General features: G+C 42.1%; 1 protein-coding gene across 7 annotated transcripts in view; it reads left to right on the top strand.

Moving 5' to 3' along the window:
• DENND2B (DENN domain containing 2B) overlaps positions 1–22110 on the top strand; it is a 152166-nt gene that overhangs the window by 93383 nt on the left and 36673 nt on the right. For 6 of the 7 annotated variants that reach the window (XM_012783975.2, XM_012783976.2, XM_012783989.2 and 3 more), the window contains one exon: positions 6767–6871. In XM_012783975.2, coding sequence (XP_012639429.1) covers positions 6792–6871 — 80 coding nt within the window. In that variant the 5' untranslated portion in view covers positions 6767–6791. Of the gene's footprint in view, positions 1–6766; positions 6872–22110 lie in introns of those variants that run through there. The other variant, XM_076002195.1, reaches the window with a different exon arrangement.

Here is a 22110-nt window from a genome sequence, read left to right on the forward strand (position 1 = left end):
AGCTGTGTGACTTATGGCAAGCAAGTTCATTGATGTGTGTCTTGGTTTATTTAGTAAAGTGAAAATAATAATAATAATACTTGCTTCACAGGTTGTTAAAAGGATTAAATTATTTAATACATGTGAAATGCTGATAACTTTGGCTATTATAATTATATATATAAAAAATCTAGGCTGGGCATGGTGGCTCACACCTGTAATCCTAGCACTCTGGGAGGCCAAGGCAGGAGAATTGCTTGAGCTCAGGAGTTTGAGACCAGCCTAAGAGTGAAACTCCGTCTCTAGTAAAAATAGAAAATAGCTAGGAATGGTGGCATGTACCTGTAGTCCCAGCTACCTGGGAGGCTGAGGCAGGAGGATCGCTGGAGCCCAGGAGTTTGAGGTTGCAGTGAGCCATGATGATGCCACTGCACTCTAGCCCAGGTGACAGAGTGAGACTCTCAAAAAAAAAAAAAAATCTAGCAGCATGTCTCATAATATGTTGTACCTTTGCTTTTCCTTACGTCCTCTTACTGTGGGTAACAAATAGATTAAGACTTAATTCAAATATCACCTTCTGAGGAGGCCTTCCTGGAGCCCACTTTTTACTTGACTTCTGCCTTCATACTTCTTCCAAGGCAGAGACTATATCTTTCTGTTTTTATATCCTAACACCTTGCACAGTGCCTGACAGAGTAAATAGATTGAATGGCAGTACCAGGGAGTCTGAAAATTGATGCCAGCTCAGGAATGGAGAAGTTGTCTTCCAAAATGTCCAGGGAAGCAATAATGGGAGTAGGTCATGTCATCATCATTGCTGTTACAGTGGGAAAGTGAGTCTTTGAAACTCCTATGTGTGACGTTATTAACAAGCAGTTGACAGAGGCAGGGCTGGAGCCAGTTGTCTGACTCCAAGTCAGGTGTTCTTCCTGCTGCCCCTCTAGTTCCTGGGACTGTGGTCTTTTGTCTGAATGCAGAATTTGTAGAAAAGTTCCGGAGGGACCATACTCTGTTTCTTTCTCTGGACTGTCATTTTTTAAATAGTTGTTTATAATATGTCAAAGTTGGGTTTTTAAGGAACTTGTGATTGGTGGTAGATGCTGATTGAACAATTTCATTTTCCAAACATGTAGTTTCTGCCTGGACTTTGCCATTGATGGGCTTGGGAACTAGTGAAACAGCCTCTCATCCCCCTTCTTCTCTGCTATGTTCCCAGTGGATATTTCCTCTGCTTTAGGAGCGTCTTCTCTCCTGCAGCTTGACTAGTCAAGGAATCAGGCTGACAGCATAGAGCCTGGAGCTGCCTTCAGGAGGCTGGGAGAAGCAATATGGCCCAGGAAGCCAGCATGCTGAGAGCGCTCCAACCTGAGCTTCAGGCGTGAAGGGTTAGTTTGACCTTCAGCTTCTCAAGCCATCAAAGTAGTCTCTAACCCTGATATACTTGGCCCAGAGAGAGCATTTGGGGAGGATGGTGAACTGGCATCTATATTCTTCTAAACTAGTGGGTCCTTCTGGAGTTCTCAGGAGTATCTGCCCAAGATGGCTGAATTCTTAGGCTGCTTTTGAGAGTGGCAGTTGCACTCTTGCAGAAATATGACTTAAGCGTCCCTGCCATGGGACTGGGAACAATTTTGTTCTGCCTCTCTCTTGGTTAAATTTTCACAGGATTTTTCTTCTTGGCCCCACCCAAGTGTCAGAGTCAGCTACATTTTTCCTTTTTACTAAGTTGGCTCTGTGTTCTCATACACATAATAGCATTTCAGAGCAGCAAGTCCACCCTTCTAAAATTGGAAATTCAGAAAGAAAGAATATGTTTTATATCATGTTCTTTTAATATATTTTAGTTTCTGGTCTTTCCACAATTTTTCTGCCCTTTCCCTGAGGGCCTGCCCTGGAGCTGATAGAGCATGTCAAGTATTGTTTTGATGGGTGGTGGTAATGGTTATTGTGCCCATGGCTACCGTTGCTGCAGTTGAAAGTTGATTCGTGTAGCACTGTGTTCCCTGCAGACCCTGGGAGCTGGCCTGAGAAAGCTTCCAGAGGCTGCCTCTTCCCTTCCTTTTTTCTGTTGCACATACAGCTGTACGCCAAGCACTTAACTTGGCACTGAACTGGTGCAGGTAGATGATATCTCACCAGAGCCAATGTGCATAGATGCCCTGGTGGCAAGATTGGCTGATCATTACCAACATTATGCTATATACCTAAGTTTATAAAGACTTTCACCCCCAAGAGATAGGGAAGGCTTTTCTTCATTTTATGAAGAATAAAAGTGAGGCTCAAGGTTGGTTTCCTTTTTCAAAAGCAACTGCAGTATTTACCTTGGAGGGATGTTTCATTACTGTCACCATCAGATAATCATACATATGCTGACTGCTTCCTTTCTTTCCAAGTATACCACTCTACTCACTTCCACTATCACCAAAACCACAACTCTGAGAACTTACATGAAGTTAAAGAAGTTTGGGCTAATGCATTTCATGTTGAAATGAGAAAAGAACTATAAATGATATCAAGAAGTAGAGTTTGACTTATTTTTATCATTGAAACCACTTATTTGCACCAATATAATAACTAAGATGGCCTCCAGGATTAAGATCTTTAGTGGCCATGAATAAATATATTTAACTTTCATATCCAGATACACTTTGTTTTGATCAATGTGGTATGAGGATTCCAACCAGAGAGAGAGAACTATGTTCATGAACTGTTCAGCTTCCATGATGATGGTGGTAGCACAGTCCACAGTCCACATTGGAAATATGCTTGATGTATTGATTGTGTTGTCTCTCACACCCTCTCACCAAGGTACTTAAACAGGTTTTTTTTAGCTCTTAAGTTTTATTTTAACATCTATATTGAGATATAATTCACGTACCATAAAATTCATCTGTATAATTCAGTGGTTTTTAATATATTCAGAGAGTTGTGTAACCATTACCACTATCTAATTCCAGGGCATTTTTATCTCCCTAGAAAGAAATCTCATACTCATATCAGTCATGCCCCATTCTGCCACCCTCAACCTAGCCTTATGCAATCACTAATTTACTCTCTGTCTCTATAGATTTACCTATTTCTGGACATTTCATAAAAATGGAATCAAGGTTTATCTATGTTTTAGAATGTATTGGTACTTTATTCCTTTTTATGTCCAAATAATATTCCATTGTATAGATATACCACATTTTGTGTACATGTATTCATCAGTTGATGGATATTTGAGTTTTTCACTTTTTGGCTATTATGAGTAATACTGTTATGAACATTTATGTACAGGTGTTTGTGTGGACACATGTTTTCATTTCTGTTGGTTATATACCTAGGAGAGGGCCATACTGGTTCATATGGTAACTCTGTGTATAATAACTTTTTGATGAATTGCCAAATTGTGTCCTAAAGTGGTGTACTATTTTACATTCTTACCTGCAGTGAATGAGGGTTTCAATTTTTCTGCAGTCTTACTAGCACTTATTTTTGTCTGTCTTTTTTCATTATAACCATCCTAATAGATGTGAAGTAGTATTTCATTGTGGTTTTGATTTGTATTTTCCCAATGACTAGTGATATTGAGCATTGTTTCGTATGTTTTTGGCCAAATTTATATGTTTGGAAAATTTCTATTCAAATCCTTTGCCTACTATTTAATTGGGTTATTTGCCTTTATATTATTGAGTTGTAAGAATTCTTTATATATTCTGGACACATGTTTCTTAGCAGATACATGATGTGCAAATACTTTCTCCCATTCTGTAGGTTGCCTTTTTTACTTTCTTGATGGTATTGCTTATAGCACAGTTTTTTATTTTGGTATAATGCAGTTTAGTGATTTTTTTGGTTGTTGTTGCTTGTGCTTTTGGTGTCATATCCAAGAAACCATTGCCTAATCTAGTGTCACAGAGGTTTACTCGTATGTTTTCTTTTAAGCTTTGCTTTTCTGATTTTAGCTCTTATATTTAGGTCTATAAGCCATTTTTACTTAATTTTTATATATGGTATGATGTAGGAGTCCTACTTTTGTATATGGATATCCAGTTTTCTCAGCACCATTTGTTGAAAAGACTCTTCTTTCCCCCATTGAATTGTCTTGGCATCCTTGGTGAAATTATTTGATCATAAATCTAAGAGTTTATTTCTGGGCTCTGTATTCTATTACATTGATTTCTGTTTTTATTCTTATGTCAGTACCATACTTTCTTTTCTTTTCTTTCTTTCTTTTTTTTTTTTTTTTTTTTTTGAGACAGTCTTACTCTGTTGCCTGGGCTAGAGTGCCAGGGCATCAGCCTAGCTCATAGCAACCTCAAACTCCTGAGCTCAAGCGGTCCTTCTGCCTCAGCCTCCCAAGTAGCTGGGACTACAGGCATGCGCCACCATGCCTGGCTAATTTTTTCTATATATTTTTAGCTGGGCAATTCATTTCTTTCTATTTTTAGTAGAGATGGGGTCTCGCTTTTGTTCAGGCTGGTCTCAAATTCCTGACCTTGAGTGATCCTCCCACCTTGGCCTCTCAGAGTGCTAGGATTACAGGCATGAGCCACTGTGCCCAGCCTCAGTAGCATGCTTTATTGATTACTATAGCTTTGCAGTATATTTTGAAATTGGCAAGTCTGAGCCCTCCAACTTTATTCCTTCCTCTTTTTTGAGTTTGTTTTGGCAGCTCTGTGTCCCTTGAATTTCCATAAAATTTTAGGATCAGCTTGTCAGTTTCTGCAAAGAAGCCAGCTAGGATTTTGATGGGTATTCTGTTGAACTTGAAGATCAACTTTTGGAGTTTTATCATCTTAATAATATTCAGTTTTCTGAGTCATGAACATGTTATGTCTTTCCATTTTTTAATGTCTTTAATTTCTTTCAGTGGTGTTTTATAATTTGTAGTGTACATGTCTTACACTTCTTTTCTTAAATTTATTAAATGTTTCTAAGTGTTTTATTCATTTTCCTATTATTAATGAAATTGTTTTTAGGTTGTTCATTGCTAATGTCTAGAAATAAAATTGATTTTTATATTGATTGTATATCCTGCAGACTTTCTTGAACTCACTTACTAGCTTAATAGTTTTTTAGTGGAATCCTTAGGATTTTCTACATACAAAATCATGCCATCTACAAATTGAGATAATTTTACTTCTTCCTTTCTAATCTGCTCTTAAATTTTAACCGTTTTCTTCCTTTCATTATTTGGCATAAAATAGTGTTCCCTAAAGGATGGTGCTTTTACCATTGGTGATATATTAGGTTATTAAGTATGAAATGTCTGATTTCCATAAGTACTAAGTTTGATAGTTGATATCTGTGACATTTTTCACTTTGATGCTTTTTGTTTTATTTTTATTGTGAAGGTACATCATCATTCTTTTGAATACAGGGTTTGGTTTGTGATTATCTTTCAAATATTTTTTAGAGCAATTTTTGTGAAACCATGGATAACTAAAAAATTCATGTTATTTTCAAATATGAGTTCTGTTCTGGAACCAGTGCAGCGCAGACAGCTTGAAATACCAGTGAAGTGTTTGGGAAGGATGTGGCTAATGAACGCACAGTATGATGATTGTTTGAGAAGTTCTGTTCTGGTGATTTTATTTTTTATTTATTGTTTTTTTTAAGACAGAGTCTCACTTTGTTGCCAAGGCTAGAGTGAGTGCCGTGGCGTCAGCCTAGCTCACAGCAAACTCAAACTCCTGGGCTCAAGCAATCCTACTGCCTCAGCCTCCCAAGTAGCTGGGACTATAGGCATGTGCCACCATGCTCAGCTAATTTTTTCTAAATATATTAGTTGGCCAATTAATTTCTTTCTATTTTTAGTAGAGACGGGGTCTTGCTCTTGCTCAGGCTGGTTTCGAACTCCTGGCCTTGAGCAATCCGCCCGCCTCGGCCTCCCGGAGTGCTAGGATTACAGGCGTGAACCACCATGCTCGGCCTGCTTCTTTTTGAGATATAATAAACTTTTGATTCATATTTATAGCCTAATATTAGCTAACAGTATATGAATGGACATTTTTTGCTTTGTAAATGTTTGAATTCTTTAATGTATATTTTATTTTAATGGGTATTAGAAAAAATATGATTAGTACTTCTAGCTCCCAATTTTATGGTGTCTGCTCAAATGTCCCTTTATCAGAATGGTGTTCCTCAAACATCCTATTAAAATAACACACCCTCTTCTCTCTTTTCCTCTACTGTGTGTCACTTTTTTCCCTTTGTGCCACTTATCATCACCTTGTTACACAGATGTGATACGTACGTGCTTATTGACTCTTTCTTCCCACTAGGGTGTAAACTCCATGAGGGTAAAGACTTTGTTTTATCTTTGCTGGATTGCATTTGCCTTGGATGTGGGTACTTAGTAAATATTTATTGAATGAATGAATGTTTATTGTTTAGAACAAGGTTAAAGTTTTTTTTAAGAAAAGGAAATCAATTTCAAGTTTATTCTAGAAAACTGAGGTATACAAATATGTCAGAAATCATAAAGACTACGTGGAGTGATAGAAATTTGGGGAACTCTTTTAAGAAATGAGGAGAGGTGGGATTGAGGTGGAGTTTATTTTTATTTTTTTTTCATTTTCTGTGAAGTGGTAAGTTATCTATTAGCTCATAGACTTGTCCCTACCAGTGGTCTCTTGAGGCTCTTAAGCTATAACATATGGAGTTAAACTTATGTGGGAAAGTGGTTTCTACTACCTGCCACAGAAACCCTCTTGGCAGTTTTGGAGGTCATCTGGAAGATGTTTGAGGTGCTTTTGGCTGCCCGCGGAAACTTGGCTTACAGGCCTTGTCTTCTTTTCAGGGCTCTGGGTTTGCAGAGAGCCGAAATGACCATGACTGCCAACAAGAATTCCAGCATCACCCATGGAGCCAGAGGCACTAAGGCCCCTCGGGAGACTCTGAGCAGGTGGGTAGGGGAGTACTGCTGGGGGATGGCATCAAGGGACAGCCTTGATGTACATAATTACCATCATCACTCTGACAATCATTCAGGTGACTGGTCTAGGCCAACTCATGCTGACCATTAGGCAGAAGTCATTTTCTAGTTCTGTAAGTTTTCCTTGGAGGTAGCAAACAGTAACCCTAAAATAAGCTTTGCTTGTGCTGTTGGAGATGGCTCGTGTTAAGGGATGGAGCTGGCAGGAAGTAACTGATGTTCTTCTGACTATAACTATTTCCCAGGGTGGGGGCAGTTTGGGACCTGTGCCTAAGCTAGGATGTACTATAGTGAGTGAGGCTGACCACACTGGGATAGGGGTGGGTAGACAGTTATGCACATTAGCACAAGTTCTAAGCAGAAGTCCAGGCTTTTTAAGAGTTCAGACAAACCGCAGATTTTGGAATCATACAGAATTGGGTTCAAATCCAAGCTCTAACTACTTACCAAATAGTGAGCTCCCAAAACGTTTTCCTATGCCTTTTAAAATCTTAGTTAACTCATTTGTAAAAGAATTAAAATAGTACCTATCTCAGAGTTGTTATGAGGATTAAATGAGATAATGTATGTCTGTGCTTAGCATAGTGACTGGCATAAAGCCACTCAGTAAGTATTAACTCCCTCCTTATGATGAAATCAAAGCTTCCAGGACTGGCAGATAGATGTACAACGCTCTCACCAGGGCTTTTCAGGTCTTGGCCAAGGCTGGATGTGGAGGTCCTTAGAAGAACCTTTAGTCTCTTTTATTAAAGCCACATGCTTTTTTTTTTTTTTGGGAGACACAGTTGTACTCTGCTGACCTGGCTAGAGTGTCATGGTATCAGCCTAGCTCACAGCAACCTTAAACTCCTGGGCTCAAGCAATCCTTCTGCCTCAACCTCTCGAGTAGCTGAGACTACAGGCATGTGCCACCATGCCTGGCTAATTTTTTCTATATATTTTTAGCTGGCCAATTAATTTCTTTCTATTTTTAGTAGAGATGGGGTCGCGCTCTTGCTCAGGCTGGTTTTGAACTCCTGACCTTGAGTGATCCTCCCACCTCAGCCTCTCAGAGTGGTAGGATTACAGGTGAGAGCCACCATGTCCAGCCAAAGCCACATGCTTTTGATAGCCCCTTCTGCTGAATCTCTGGTGTAAAAATTTGTCTTTGGGGATCTCAGCCACTAGAATGGATTGCTATGAGAAGGATGCACAGGGCTAGTTCCTTCCTGGATGTCTGGGCTGTGCTGTGCTGGGCTGAGTCCACTGTGGTGTGGCACACTCAGGTCTTTGGTCAGAGGTAGTGGTAGATGTTTGGTTCATTCAGAACTGGAGTCCAGATATAATAGGACACTGGAGGATATAGCCCCAGGGAAGTGATTGGCATGAAGGAGGCAGAGGCTCTCCATACTGTAAATGTAGGGCTTGTTTCCAATAGAAATGGTCTGGATAGACTGTGCCAACCAAACAGGGATTGGTGGGCTCTGACTTGTTAAGTACCTAAGAGCTTGAGACTTAGCCAAACAAATTGAATATCCACTTTGTGGCGGCAAGACCAATAATAACATTCCCTGCCCCTGCCCATTTGACCCCTCTAACCTAGACTGGTGTTGCTGGCATACATGCTTCCCTGAACTGGGTAAGGCTGGGAATGGAAGGGGCCCACAACTTCTTGGATAAAACCGGTGGAAAAACTGACATTTTCCACAGCATGTTGGTGGCCAAGGCAGAAACAGGTCAAGATCTTAGATTCTTTGTCTCTCATTGCCGGCTCCTATGAACCACTTTTCTGGGCTTATCAGCCTAGTGTCAGCCTTTACTATGATTGAGTTGGCAATGGAGATGGGAATTAAGGTTCCTTTTTTTTTTTCTTTTAAGTCAGACTACTGTAGAGGTAAAACAAACATATGTGATTATATATTTTTATTCTTAATTTTAAAGAAATGGTATATTTAGAACCTGACTTGGAGATTATCATACCCAGTAACCCTAAACTCCTTTGAGGATTCATTTTTTTTCTAATGTCTACCATACAGGGGTGGGGTGAAGCGTTGGGAGATGCAGTATTTACACCAAGTTTCAAAGCAGAACCAAGACTGCTGACAGGTGCTCCAGTTTCTATTTTGAATACATGCCTACGTGTCTCTAAATGTTTTCAGAAATCACTCTTCATTTAGCTTCCCAGCATGCTTGCCATGATAACATACTGGATGATGTATGAAAATATCTGAGCCTCAGATGTGCCTAAAAAAGCACCTTTCCAGCCTCCCTTTTAAGACTTCGCTTCCTTCCTGCCACATTTCCACTTCTCTTCTCCCCTCCCTCCTTTCCTGAGAACCTGGCTTTTGTTAGGGAGTCATAGGCCTTTGTAGCTAGCTACACCCTTCTCTTCGAGGCTACCCCTGGGCTGTAGGTGTTGTTTAGACATTGTGATCTGGTGGTTTCTTTGGCTGCCTTCTCTCCAGCCACATCTGGGTGTGATCTTTGGGCTGAGTAAGGCAGCAAATCCAGTAAATCGCTGGTGTAAGTCACTGGAAGGCATTGTCAGTGAACTCCGTGGGTTCTCCTAGGTGCCAGGTTCTGTGCCCCACAATGAGGGACAAGGGATGATCCATTCTCCTTCTCTAAAGGGTTTATAACTTGGATCTATGATGTTGGCACCTGAATTTCTTAGTCTGACCTTTCAATAGCTGTTTGGCTGTGACCTGTGGCCCTTTATATCATTGCTTAACCCAGGAGTCCAAGGAGGAGGAGACTTCTTGGTTTGGCCAGGGCTTTGGTGGGGGAGAGGAGGGGTGCCAGGGCCTTGGAAAGCTGGGCCTTTGACACCCTGGCTGAGGCATTTGTATCTAACTTTGATGGAAAAGGGAGCTCTGCGGCATAGAAAATTGGCAGGGATAGGCAGACAGAACCCAGTGGAACTGTCAAGATAGTATTAGCAGTGCTGTATTTTTAATTTGCATAAGACTTCACCTGGTGCCACCACCAACCTAGTCTGGGTTAAAGATCCTGGATTCCAGTCCCTAGGTTTTCACAGGAATTTTGCTAATTTATTCCCTTTCTTTACCTTTGTAGTCCAGTCTTGATTTGACAGGAATATGTAGGAGGGGGAAATCTGAGCCTTTGCATTTGACTGCCTAAGTTTTGTTGTCTGTCGTGTCTTGGTCTCCTAGAGCAGGTTTCCTTTTCTCTTTGTTGGTGAGGCTGAATAGGCATACTGTTTCCCCCTTACCTGCCAGATACACCTTCCCAACAGGCTGTTCCCACTTCAGCTCACAGGATATGATTGCATCCAGCTCTTTGGGTGAGACATGGGAGTCTCAAAGTTCCTCTGAATTCCAGAGGTCAGACTTTATTGTGTTGGTGTTGATGACCTGGGGTGGGACTAGAAACAGCTTGGTGACTTACGAACAAGGAAGTATTATGTCTAGAGCTAATTCAGCTGCCTGGATGGGGTGACTTTTGCCACTTGCTCCTCTCAGATTTCACTTATTTGCAGTAAGACCTGGCAGATGGGGGATGGGGTTGGGGGGTGCTCTTCTCAGAAGACCTGCTGTGCCTGCTCGTTTCCTCCACAGCTTCTTCACTATGAAACTCCAGCACTTGGGTCATTGCAGCTTGGAAATACAGGCTATCAGTCTTGTATTTGGGAACCTTGCTTCCAATTATAGATGCGGGAAATCTGGGTATCTGTGAGAATATAGACTTATTGAGGCAAAGACTTCTTTCTGTGTTCCCAGAGCCTGAAACAATGCCTGGCACATAGAAGACATTAACTATTTCTTGCTCAGTTGACTAGATGGCTGGGAGAGCAACCTTTTAGAGCATAGGCTATTGAGCTATTCAAGTCCTTGTAGTACCTTCCAGTGAGTTTTCTTAGCTTTGGACTCTTTCTATCCAGTCTATAGATTGTTAGGAAGGCAGAGCTGAAAAGGGGCTTTAGAGCTCATTCACTCTAACCCACTTTATTTACATATTGGGAAACTGAGGCATAGAGAAGAGGAGGTACTCCCTAACGATACAAAACTAATGGGAGGAAAAGCTGAAGCCTACCTCTCTTGGTCCTTCTATTATTTTACTATGTTACCACATTTACTTCCTTATAAATTTGGCGTTATTGGGACCTCCCTGCTCAAAAACTACTGCTATTCATGATAATGTCTAACTGAGTCTGGTTTGCAAGGCTTTCTGTGATCTGGCTGTGATGTTTCTTTCTGCCCTTATCTTTCCCTGATCTCTAATGCAAGCCTTAAATTTCTGCCGGTCTGAATGCAAATGTTACTTATCTTCCAGTGCTTTTCTTTTAATACGCAGCTAGGATGGATGTCCCACCCTCCCTGCACTTACTTAGAATCCTTGGTTTGGAGCCTCCAAATGGCAGTTATCATATAATACCTCATAGAGGGGATATTTATGTGGGTCTTATTTGCCCTACTCAGTTGGAACTCTGTGGAGGCCCAGCATATACTCTGTTGGAGTGTTAGAGTTGGGAGGGATCTTGGGATACATGTAGCTCAGTTACTTCCATTATGTATGAGGAAGCTAAAGCCCACACAACTACTTGGCAGTGGAGCCATAATTTCAAATCACATTTGCAGGTTTCTGTGCAAAGGGCGGCCTCAGTTTGTGATATGGTGAAATTGAAAATGGCTTGAGGTCCCATTGCCAGAGTGGGTACAGATTTAGACCCTGTGCCTTAGATTTCAGGAACATGGTAAGAGCTTACGGAAAAGAAAAATCTTCAGAGAGTAGTAGTTGTGGGTAAAAGATAGTATTCCAGAGCCTGTCCTGGCTATGGCAGGCAACCCCTCGGGAGGACCCGCGGCCTCAGCCCCTGTTACCCAAGATGCTTCCTAGAATCCAACCATGATGCTATCATTATTGTTCTGGTTATTTATTGCTGTATAACAAATGACAACAAACTTAGTGGCTTAAAACAATAATAGTCATTTGTTTTGCTTGTAATTGCAATTTGGGTAGGGCTTAGCAGGGAAATCTTGTCTCTCTGTTCCTTCCAGCATCAGTTGCTATGGCTCTAAGGTTGGCAGTGACTCAGTGCTAGGGACTGGAGTCATCTGAAAGCTTACATGTCTGACAGTTGATGCTGGCAGTCACCTGGAACCTCAGCTGGGAAATATGTCATGTTGCCTTTACATGTGGTTACATGTTTTCATAGCATGATATCTGGGTTCCAAGAGTACACATCCCAAGAGAACAAGGCAAAAATGCATGGCATTTTAATGACATAGCTTCAGAAATCAAATAGTGTATTTTCTTGTTATACTGTATTAATTATAAGAGACTAACAAAGGGTTGCTTAAGTTCAGGGAAAGGGAAGATAAATACAAAACTATATATGGGATAAGTTGTGATACCTGTCTTTGGAAAATACAGTATGCCACAGCCTCTACTCTGGTCATACATAATTCACATCCTTCCCAGATGCAAAATATACTCAGTCTGTCCCCTAAGATCACAGGTCTCATCCTATTAATGGCATCAGCTCACAGTCTAGAATCTTGTAATCAAAATTAGGTCCAGATAGATGAGACTTTCTGGGTGCAGTTCTGTCCATTGGGTGCAGCTCCTTGAGTACTGTTTGTCTTATAAAGACCTGTAAATTAAAGAGAATATATATCTGCCACCCAAAATACACAAGTGGGACGGGCCTAAGATAACCACTATAGGTGCTTCTTTTCAAAAGGGGGAAAGAAAACAAGATGCACCTAGCAGTGACTGGTTCTTCGTAATTTTTATATTCAGTGATGCATCTGTTCCTAATTCCTTGATTAGATCTTGGTTCTACTGCCTCAATTCATTTACCTTGTCTCTAGCTCCACCCTCTGGGCTTTGGTTCTGCCTTCTGGGTTATCCTTTAATTTGCATAAAAAGTAGCTCGTTATTGCAGGTAAGTAGTTTTCTCCATCTGCATTGTGCAGTAACCTGTTAAAGGTCCAGAGTTGTCCCTTCATTTTGTACTGTCTGTTCTTTGTAGTCCAAGCTAATATACTTCCTTTAAAAACTTTGTGGGGTTAGATGTGGTGTCTCATGCCTGTAATCCCAGCACTTTGGGAGGCTGAGCTGGGAGGATTGCTTGAAGCTAGGGGCTTGAGACCAGCTTGGGCAACATAGCAAGACTCATTCTCTATAAATAATAATTTAAAAAAATTAGCTGGGCATGGTGGCATGCACTTGTAATCCCAGCTACTTGGGAGGCTGAGGCAAGAGGATCTCTTGAGCCTAGGAGTTCAAGAGATAACTGCAGTAAATTATGATTGTGCCATTGTACTCCTACCTGGGTGACAGAGCCAGACCCTGCCTCTAATAAATAAATAAATAAATAAATAAAGCATATAGTTTGTTTTCACACACACTCAATAAAACCATCACTATTCAAATTGGTACTGACTGGTTAAAACTATGGTGGTCAAATGGTGATAGTACCCACCAGGGTTTGGGGGAGGGGGCGATACACATCTTAGGATTGTGGTGAGCAATGTGGTGGTGGTGGGGGGGAATACCTCTAACCCTTCCTAGGGAAAGGCAAAGATATACAATGTAACCCAAAAGTCAAAAAAAAAAGAAAAAACAAACAAACTTTTATCGGGTGGTGGGCAGATGGGAGGGAGGAGGAGGGGAAGAATTTATACTTACAAAATAGGTGCGATGCGCACCACCTGGGGGTAGGACAGACACGCTTGCTGTTTTGGTAAGGCAGGGGGTGGGAGGAGGAATGGCAGGGGCAATATGTAACCCTAACAATATTTGTACCCCCATAATATGGTAAAATAAAATTAATTAAAAAAATCACTATAATCTGGAAGCCATTTTTTAATTTGAGAATTTTTTTTCCTGTATAGAGAGACTGGCAATGAAAAACAGTTTTATTTTCTGACCCAGCAAACTCTTTCTCATTTATGTTTCCTTAAATTTTGCTTGAAAACTGAACAGCTCCTCTTTAGCTCATCTCTTTTCTCTTTTTTACTGTAGGCAGCTAGAAGAAGTCAGATGTCATCTTTAGCACTTTGCTTATAAATCTCCTTCGCTAGTTTATCAACTTTATTAGCTGTATTTCCTGTTTTCTATGTTACCACAGGCAACAGAATCACCAAACTTTTTAATACTATAAGGGTCCCCTTTCTTCCACCTTCTAATAATATTTTCCTTACTTTCCATTAATCCCCTGCTGACAGCCCAGAAGCCAATGTTTTAAGATTTTGTTTCAGTAGCCACCCCACTTATAGGTACCAAAATCTGTTCCAGTTATCTACTGCCAAATGACAACCATTTATTATGCTCCCAGACTCCATGGGTTAGGAATTCAGCCAGAGCACTGCAGGGATGGCTTGCCCCTGCCTCACGATTTCTGCCCTGGCTAAGAAGACCTCGTGGCTTAGGGTGGCTCAATGGCTAGGGGCTGGTATCATCTAGAGATGCCTTAACTTTCATGTCTGGGAGTTGATGATGGCTGTTGCTGGGTCTGTTCCTGGGACTGTCAGCGGGAACACCTATATGTGCCCTCTCCACCTGGCCTGGGCTTGCTCCCATGCTCATAGCATGGGAGACAGGATTTAGAAGCTGCTAGTTTCATGAGTCCTGGGCCCGAAAAGTGGCATGGTGTCATTTCTACTGTATTCTATTGGTTAAGCAGTCACAGAGCCCAGATTTGAGAGGAAGGGTTATTTTGACAGGAGGCTTGTCAAAGAATTTGGGGACCAACTTTTAAAACCACTACAAGTGCCATTGGCATGATTTCCTAGAATTGGGTTTCTCTTTCTCTTAGCTTTGTATAATTTCAGGCTCTGCTTTATACAGAAACTCAGTTTTTACTGGAGTAGAACACGAGGGATTTTCTTGTCAGGCATCAGTAGCCTCAGAGAGGGCTTCTCCATTGTAAATATTCTCTTTGTGTTCACTGCTGCTGCTACTTAGAAGGCTTGGAGTTTCTACTCAGAGAAGAGCTCACGGTCCTCTTTGTGCATCCTTAGAAATCAACTGGAAGGCAGACAGGTACAGGTTTGGTAGATTCTTAGATGTGTGAAAAGGTGGCTCAGCTTGTGTTGGGACCCTAGCTACTTTTCTACTTACCCTGAGAATCTGTGAGGGCCTTCGAGAGTCTCTGTAGATGCTGGCCTAGACATAGCCCCAGTTGGAGGTTGAGGCTGCCCTGGATCCTCGATCCTCTCAGCCATTAGGGATGAGATTAAAGTTTGGGAGCAGGAAGGCCAAGTTGTGAGTGTCACTCTGTCTTTTTTCTTTTTTTTTAATTTTATTTATTTATTTATTTATTTATTTATTTATTTATTTATTTTTTTTTTTTTTCTTTTTCCCAACTCTGAGGTGGAGAGTCTTTTTTCTTTTAATTGGGACTTTTCTGAAATGGGATGTCAGTGGGAGTTACCAGACAAGCCTCTGCTCTGGGCTGAGGAACAAACACCTGGACTTGCTAACAGGACTCAGGCAGCTTTTCTCCTTTTTCTCCTCCTCTGTACTCAGAGTGTGGCCTTGGGGTAGCACAGTGAGAATGCTATCCCCAGAGTTGGGGCAGTTGCTGAGTGGTGAGAGGATGCTGATGCCAGCTGAGCCAATAGGGCCCTTGGTTGGAATCTCCAGCATGGTGAATGGCCACCTCCTAAGCAGTTTCATTTGAAGCAGGCTAGATGCTTGGTAGGGATGGAAGTATATTGGAAGCTGCGTCCTGTGTGACCTTAACCTGCAGACAGGCAGGCTCACTTCTCGACATTCATAGCATATCCTAGTTCCTCTGGGGCTACTTCCTGGACTCCTAGGACTTTCCCCCAACTGGCTCCAACTTGATCCCTTCCTATTACTAACATTTGTAGTAGCCTAGTGACCAGAATAAAATAGCAACTTTGAGCATGCTGAGTTCAGAACTGCCTTGTCATCAAGGACTAAAGACAATCTTCCTTCCAAAAATATCCGTTGGTACACTTGACAGTAAATGGGACATTCCTTAGCACAAATGCTTCCTGCTGTGTCACTTGAGAGGGGCCCGTGTTTCTAACCCAAGGATTGGGTCATGCTCATATGAGAGAGGGAATGTTTTGTACTTTAACTCTCACTTTCTGTCTGTGTGTGTGCATGTGTGTGTATGTACATATAATGCTTTCTCTTTAAATTTATCTCTTTCCATACCTAAGTTCATACTCTTTCTATCCTACTTATTTGTTTTACATATATTTGTTTCTGTGTATATGTGTGTTTATGGTTCTCTGTTTCTTTTAAATTTTATTTTACATTCTCTCCCTCTTTTATTTGTTTATCTTTCTCCATCTCTTCTGAAAATGTTGGTTTTGGCCAGTTGCATGCTGTATTGGCATCCATGCCCATGCTGAGCATCAGAACTGGCCGCTTGCTGGCAAGGCCATGGTACAAGTGCCCAGTTCCACAGTGTCGACCTCCCGAGGGGCATACTCTGAGATTGTCAAATAACAGAGAGAGAGGTGGTAAGAGCAGAGTCTTAGGTGTCTGTTGGCTGCTGTGTATTTATTTGCTTTTTGAAAATGCTTCTTTTACCTTTATGGAATTATTTATAATGTTCAAACACTATTATCAAATTTATATCATCTTAGTCATATAGCTAGTATGTGAGGATACTCAGAGTAAGTGTTTTCCCCATTTTATGGGTAAAGAACCTGAGGCTCAGAGAATTTAGGTAACTTGCCCATGAGCACGCCTGTCCAGAGCCACAACTCCTGATGGCTCAAAATGGCTGCCACAGCCTCACATAGCCAGCCTGAGATGGATGCCTGGTCATGATCGGGGAAACAAAGTGCATACTTTGTTTCCCCCCCCCCCCCAATGACTTAGCACCCAGACCCTCTATTGTCTTCCTTATATGGCTATTCTTTGTCCCTCGGAGAGACCCGCGGAGCTACTTCCTCCTTCTTCTTTGATGTAAGTCTGCACTCTGCTCCTAATAAACGAGACTTGATCAGACTCCTGTCTTGTCTCCATTTCTTGTTTGTGTCTTATGCCTTTCCCAGGTCCCACTCCCTCCTCCGAGGACCCTACTAATGACTGGTCCTGTGGGTCGGGACACACACCCAGGACGTGATGCAACCAGGGCCCAGGTCTCTAGACTCTTGGTCAAGTATATAATTTTTGCCTTACGGGAGATGGTGTTGGGGGCTGACAGCCATACTGGGCTACATTAAATGCTTTGTGTACCTTTCTGCGTCATTCTTCAGGTCATAAAGCACAAAGAGAGAAGCAAGGGAGTCTGTAGACAGATACTGTAGACAGTATCTGTAGACAGCAGGCATACTGGAGACCTAGGTTTTAACTATTTTTTCATTCATTCATTTAGTCATTCAGTACAAATATATTAATTCCTACTAAATTCTAGGTGTGGTGCAATGTGCAGGGGATATCGGGATTGACAAGATACAGTCACCACCTTCAAGTAGGTCCACTCATGGTCAAGTAAGGGAGAGGAAGCATTATAGCACAATGATGTGTTGTACATGTTGTAACAGACATTTTCCCAGGCACAATGGAGGTGTCCAAACCATTATTGGTCATCTGCACCTGGGTAAAGGGCCTAGGGTGTGAAAAAGCTAGGAGTTTGATGTGGCTAAGGGTCGGGTACAGAATTGGTATGGAGGGAGAAATAGAATGAAATGATTAAGGGAAAAATAGGGGGGACCTTGTCAACAGTGCCAGTGAATTTGCATTTTATTCTGTAGATGGTAGGGAGTTTGCATGATCAGTCTTGCATTTTAGAAAAATGTCAAAAAAAAAAAAAGAAAAAATGTCAGAAGATGAATGGATAAACCAGAACTGGGTTAAGAATGAAGGCAGAGAGAGAAGTTAAGAGACTTTTAATAGTCCCGTGAAAGATAAGATCTGAATCTAGGAAGTAGTAGTAGCAGTGGGGATGTGGAGCAGGGGGCAGATCTGAGAGATGTTAGAAGTAGAATCTAAAGGACTTAGTCATCAAGTAGATCAGTGTGTGTGGGGAGGGGGCTGGATCCCAATGGTTGAAGGAGGGGGAAATAAAAGCCTTTTCTCCCTCAATGTAATGGGTTGGGAAACATGCAGCAGTCAGAGCCAGGGGTGACAGAAGCATAAGGCAGCACAGGGATGAGACCTTGTGAGAAGACACTCAGCTCAGCTCAGGTGGGTGGGGAAGAAGGTTCCTCAGTCTCAGGCCAACCTTTTTAGATGGGCATTGGGTCCCCACTTTCCTTGATGCCTGCTAAAGAGCATCGCTTCTGCATTTGTGCCCTCTGTGTCCTATATGGACAACTTTTCCCTCTCCACTGGATCATTCAAGCATGCAGTGATATCTCATAGCTCAAATTAACAAGGAAAATGCTTCTCTTATGCCACATTTTCCTCTATATCATTCCATTTCTTTGTTCCTTTTATTTTTTATTTATTTTTCTTTTTTTCTTTTTTTAGCCTGCAGAGGTTGGTTCCTTTTATAGGGAAACTCTTTGAAAGAGTTGTCTGAACTCTCTGTCTCTACTTCTTCCATTTTCTTGAATTTCTTCCAGTCAGGCTTCTCTTCCTAACTCTCCACCAAAACCTCTCTTTATAAGGTCACAGTGACCTCCGTGTTGTCAAATCTAATGATCATTTTTCAGTCCTTCTCTTACTCAGTTGTTGGCAGATTTGACTCAGTTGATCACTCCCTATTTCTTGCTGGTCTCAAGATATCACTCCTCATGGTTTTCTTCTTTCCTAGCTGAACGCTCTTCTCAGTCAGTTTCCTTGACTAGTTCCTTCTCCTTGTCTGTACCTTGAAGCACTGGACTGTCCCACAGCTCAGTCCCTGGACTTCTCTAGCTACACTTACACCCCAGATGATCTCATTTGGTCACATGCTTTTAAATAATACCCGTATACCACTACTGACTCCCAAATTGAAATTTATAACCTGAACTCCCTTCTACCAGGTGCTCAGGCCAAAAATCTTAACGTCATCCTTGACTTATCTTTGTCTCTCACACCCATCATCTGGTTTATCAACAAATCCTATTGGCCCAGCCCTCAAAATACATCCATCTCTGGCTGTGGGCAGTGGCGCACATCTGTAATCCCAGCACTTTGGGATGCCAAGATGGGAAGATTGCTTGAGGCAAGGAGTTCAAGACCAGCCTGGGCAATATATTGAGATACCGTCTCTACAAAAATAAAAGAATTAGCCAGGTATGGTGGTGCTTACCTGTAGTCTCAGCTACTTGGGAGGTTGAGGCATGAGGATCACTTAAGCCCAGGGGTTTGAGGCTACAGTGAGGTATGATCCCACCACTGCACTCTAGCTTGGGCGACAGAGCAAGAACCTGTCTCTTAAAAAGAGAAAATCCATCTGTAATGCTAGCATTCTAATCCAAGCCACCATAATCTCTCGTCTGGATTGTTTTTGCAGTGGCCTTCTAACTAGTCGCCTTGCTGCCAGCCTTGTGCTCCTGCACTTTTTCCTCTGATGCGAAGTCAGATCATGTCACTTTTCTGCTCACACCCCTTCAAGAGCTTCCTTCTCTTTCAGAGTACAAGCCCAAGGCTTACCATTGGCACATGGGGTCTTCTGTGATGTGGCCTTTGGTGTCTGTGCGACTCATCTCCAGCCCACTCTTCCTCTTCTCCCTCTGCTCTGGCCACATTGGCCTTCTTGTTGCCCCTGGAATACAGTAGGTATATAGTTGTTTCAAGCCTTTGCCCTACTGCTCTTTCTGCCTGGAACATCATTCCCCTGGATAAACACATTGCTCACTTCCTTCAGGTTAGGGGCACATGTTACCCTGGCAGAGGGCCTTCCCTGATCTCCCTACATAAAAGAGTCACTTATCCCCATTGTTAATCTCTTATCCCTTTGCCCTCCTTTATTCATCTTTGTTGACTCTGTAACAGTCTCACAGGGTTGATTGTCTGCTCACTCCAAAACAAATAAAGCAACACTGTGTCCCTCCACTAGAATGTAACCTATAGAAAAAGAGACATCTATTTTTAGTCTCTGCTGATCCTTAATGCCTAAAACAGTGCCTGGAATATATTGGGTGCTCAGTATACACTGGTTGAATAGGTAGAGAGCCAAAGAGTGTTTCAAGCCTGGTAGGGCTGGCACATTGTGGTCTAGGTGATAGGTGGCTTCCTTTGTTGAGGTTCAGACAAGGTTAGCAAGGAGCTGTCCTGGGAACCCTGAAGATATGAAACAAGAGACTGTCAGTGGCAGAATTGGGTGCCCAGACCCAAAAGAAGGCTTTGCTTAGGTGGTGCTTCCTGAGGCAGCTGGGATTCAGGCACTGCCATTCTCTTGGCCGTAGTTTCCTATCATCCAACGGGGGAGAATTATCTTATTTTCACTTCCTGTCTGTTTGAGGAAGTAGGGAACAACTAGAGAGAGTTAACGTGAAGCCCAAGAGTGAGTATTCTCTTCCATCCATGCCAAGAGACACCAGGTGTTATGTAAACTCATTATCACAAAGATCCAAGCATCCTGACACCTGGCCCCCATTTTGTCCCCCCTGAAGCCTCCCTGCTCTCTAGGTGATAGTTCTCCTGAGCCCTCCCTCCACTTGGGAGCAAGGACTGATGGAGGCTCATTCTTGGGATTACAGAACTAGCTCCATTTTCAGGGAATGTTCCTAGTAGGGAATCAGAGCCTGTAGTAGTGAGACAGATCCAGTCCAAATGTCATGGAAGCTGGACTGTGGGGAAGTGGAGGAGAGAGGTGTGGAGATGGAAGGCCCAGGCAGTGCTTCTGCACTGGGATGGGGCTGGCCAATTATATGCAACCCTGGCCTTTCCCACTTGCATCATTTTACTACTACAATATAGCAAACCACACTAAAATTTAGTGGCTTAAAACAAATTATTATTTCTCACATTTCTGTGGGTTTTCTGGGCAGTTCATCTGCTAATTTCCCCTGGGCTCACTCATGTAGCTGGGTTCAGCTGTTTCCAAGACGGCCTCACTCACGGGTCAGGCAGTTTGAGGCTGGCTGTTGACTGAGGTGCTTCAGCGTGGTCCTCGTGGCCTTTCATCCTCTATAAGACTACAATGGCTTCCTTATGTGACAGTCCCAGGGAAGCATTCCAGGTGTTAAAGGGAGAAACTGCAAGGCCTCTTGAGACCTCAAGTTTGGAATTCAGACAACTTTTAATTTCAATCACCATATTCTATTGGTCAAAGCAAATCACAAGGTCAACTCAGATTCAAGGGGCAGGAGAATAGACTCCATCTACCTTTCCATAGCATGGGTTGCAAAGAATTCATGGCCATATTTAATTTATTGCCCCTGCCATTTAGAATCCAAGGACAGAAGTAAACTGACAAGGTTTCCCAGGTAATGATTCTGAATAACCCATCCCATTGTTAATATTAGCAGTTATGAAGCTAAGATTGAGCACTATGTGCTAGATACCAAGCTCGACATTTGATGTGTATTATTTCTGTTTCTCATAACAATCCTCTGAGATATGTAGTCTTTTAACCTCCATTTTATAGTTAAGAAAACTGAGGCTTAGAGAGAGAAAGTTACTTGCTTAAAGTCCTGTGGTTTGTATGTGGTTATGCTGAATCATGTTCTTAGGCTGTGATATTCTTACCCTCTATTGAGAATGACTAGCCTAGCAAACCTAGTAAAAAAAAAATACTAACGATGATTAACATTTTATATCCATAGTCTAGTTTGTCTGTTATGACAACCATGTGATATAAAATGTAAAACAACTTTTAGGAAATGAAACTGGGATGCTCAGAGTGAGTACATTCCTAATAAGAGGTAGACTCAGGAACGTATAGAGAGATAGCAGTGAATTTTACCCTCAAGTGAGACTGTCAACCCCATGAGGGCAGGGCCTTATCTATACTGTTCACCAGTTATCCCCAAGAGCGCAGAGCAAGTGAATGAGTGCCACCTTCTCTGTGATGAGCCTAGGGGTGCCCGGGCTCCAGGTCAGCATAGGCAGGCCCTTCTTGGTAGAGTGCACGGGGCCTGGCCTGTGTGGGGAGGCTGGGCAGCAGCACTTGGAGCCATCAGCCCACATCAGCAGTGATACCAAAGACAGGATCTTAAAAGGAAAGGGCCAGTCTGCTCTCTGTTTTGTGCTTCACAAGAGGAGAAAAATAAAACCTCAGTTAAAGCAGCCTAGGCATTGAGAGAAATTTCTTAACCTGTAGGGATTTATTCTTGCTGGAACCACTAAGGGAAGTTATGGAATCATTCTTTCTGAAAGCATGCTGGAATCAGATGGACCAG

This window comes from Microcebus murinus, chromosome 4 (assembly GCF_040939455.1).
Source record: "Microcebus murinus isolate Inina chromosome 4, M.murinus_Inina_mat1.0, whole genome shotgun sequence".
NCBI lineage: Eukaryota > Metazoa > Chordata > Mammalia > Primates > Cheirogaleidae > Microcebus > Microcebus murinus.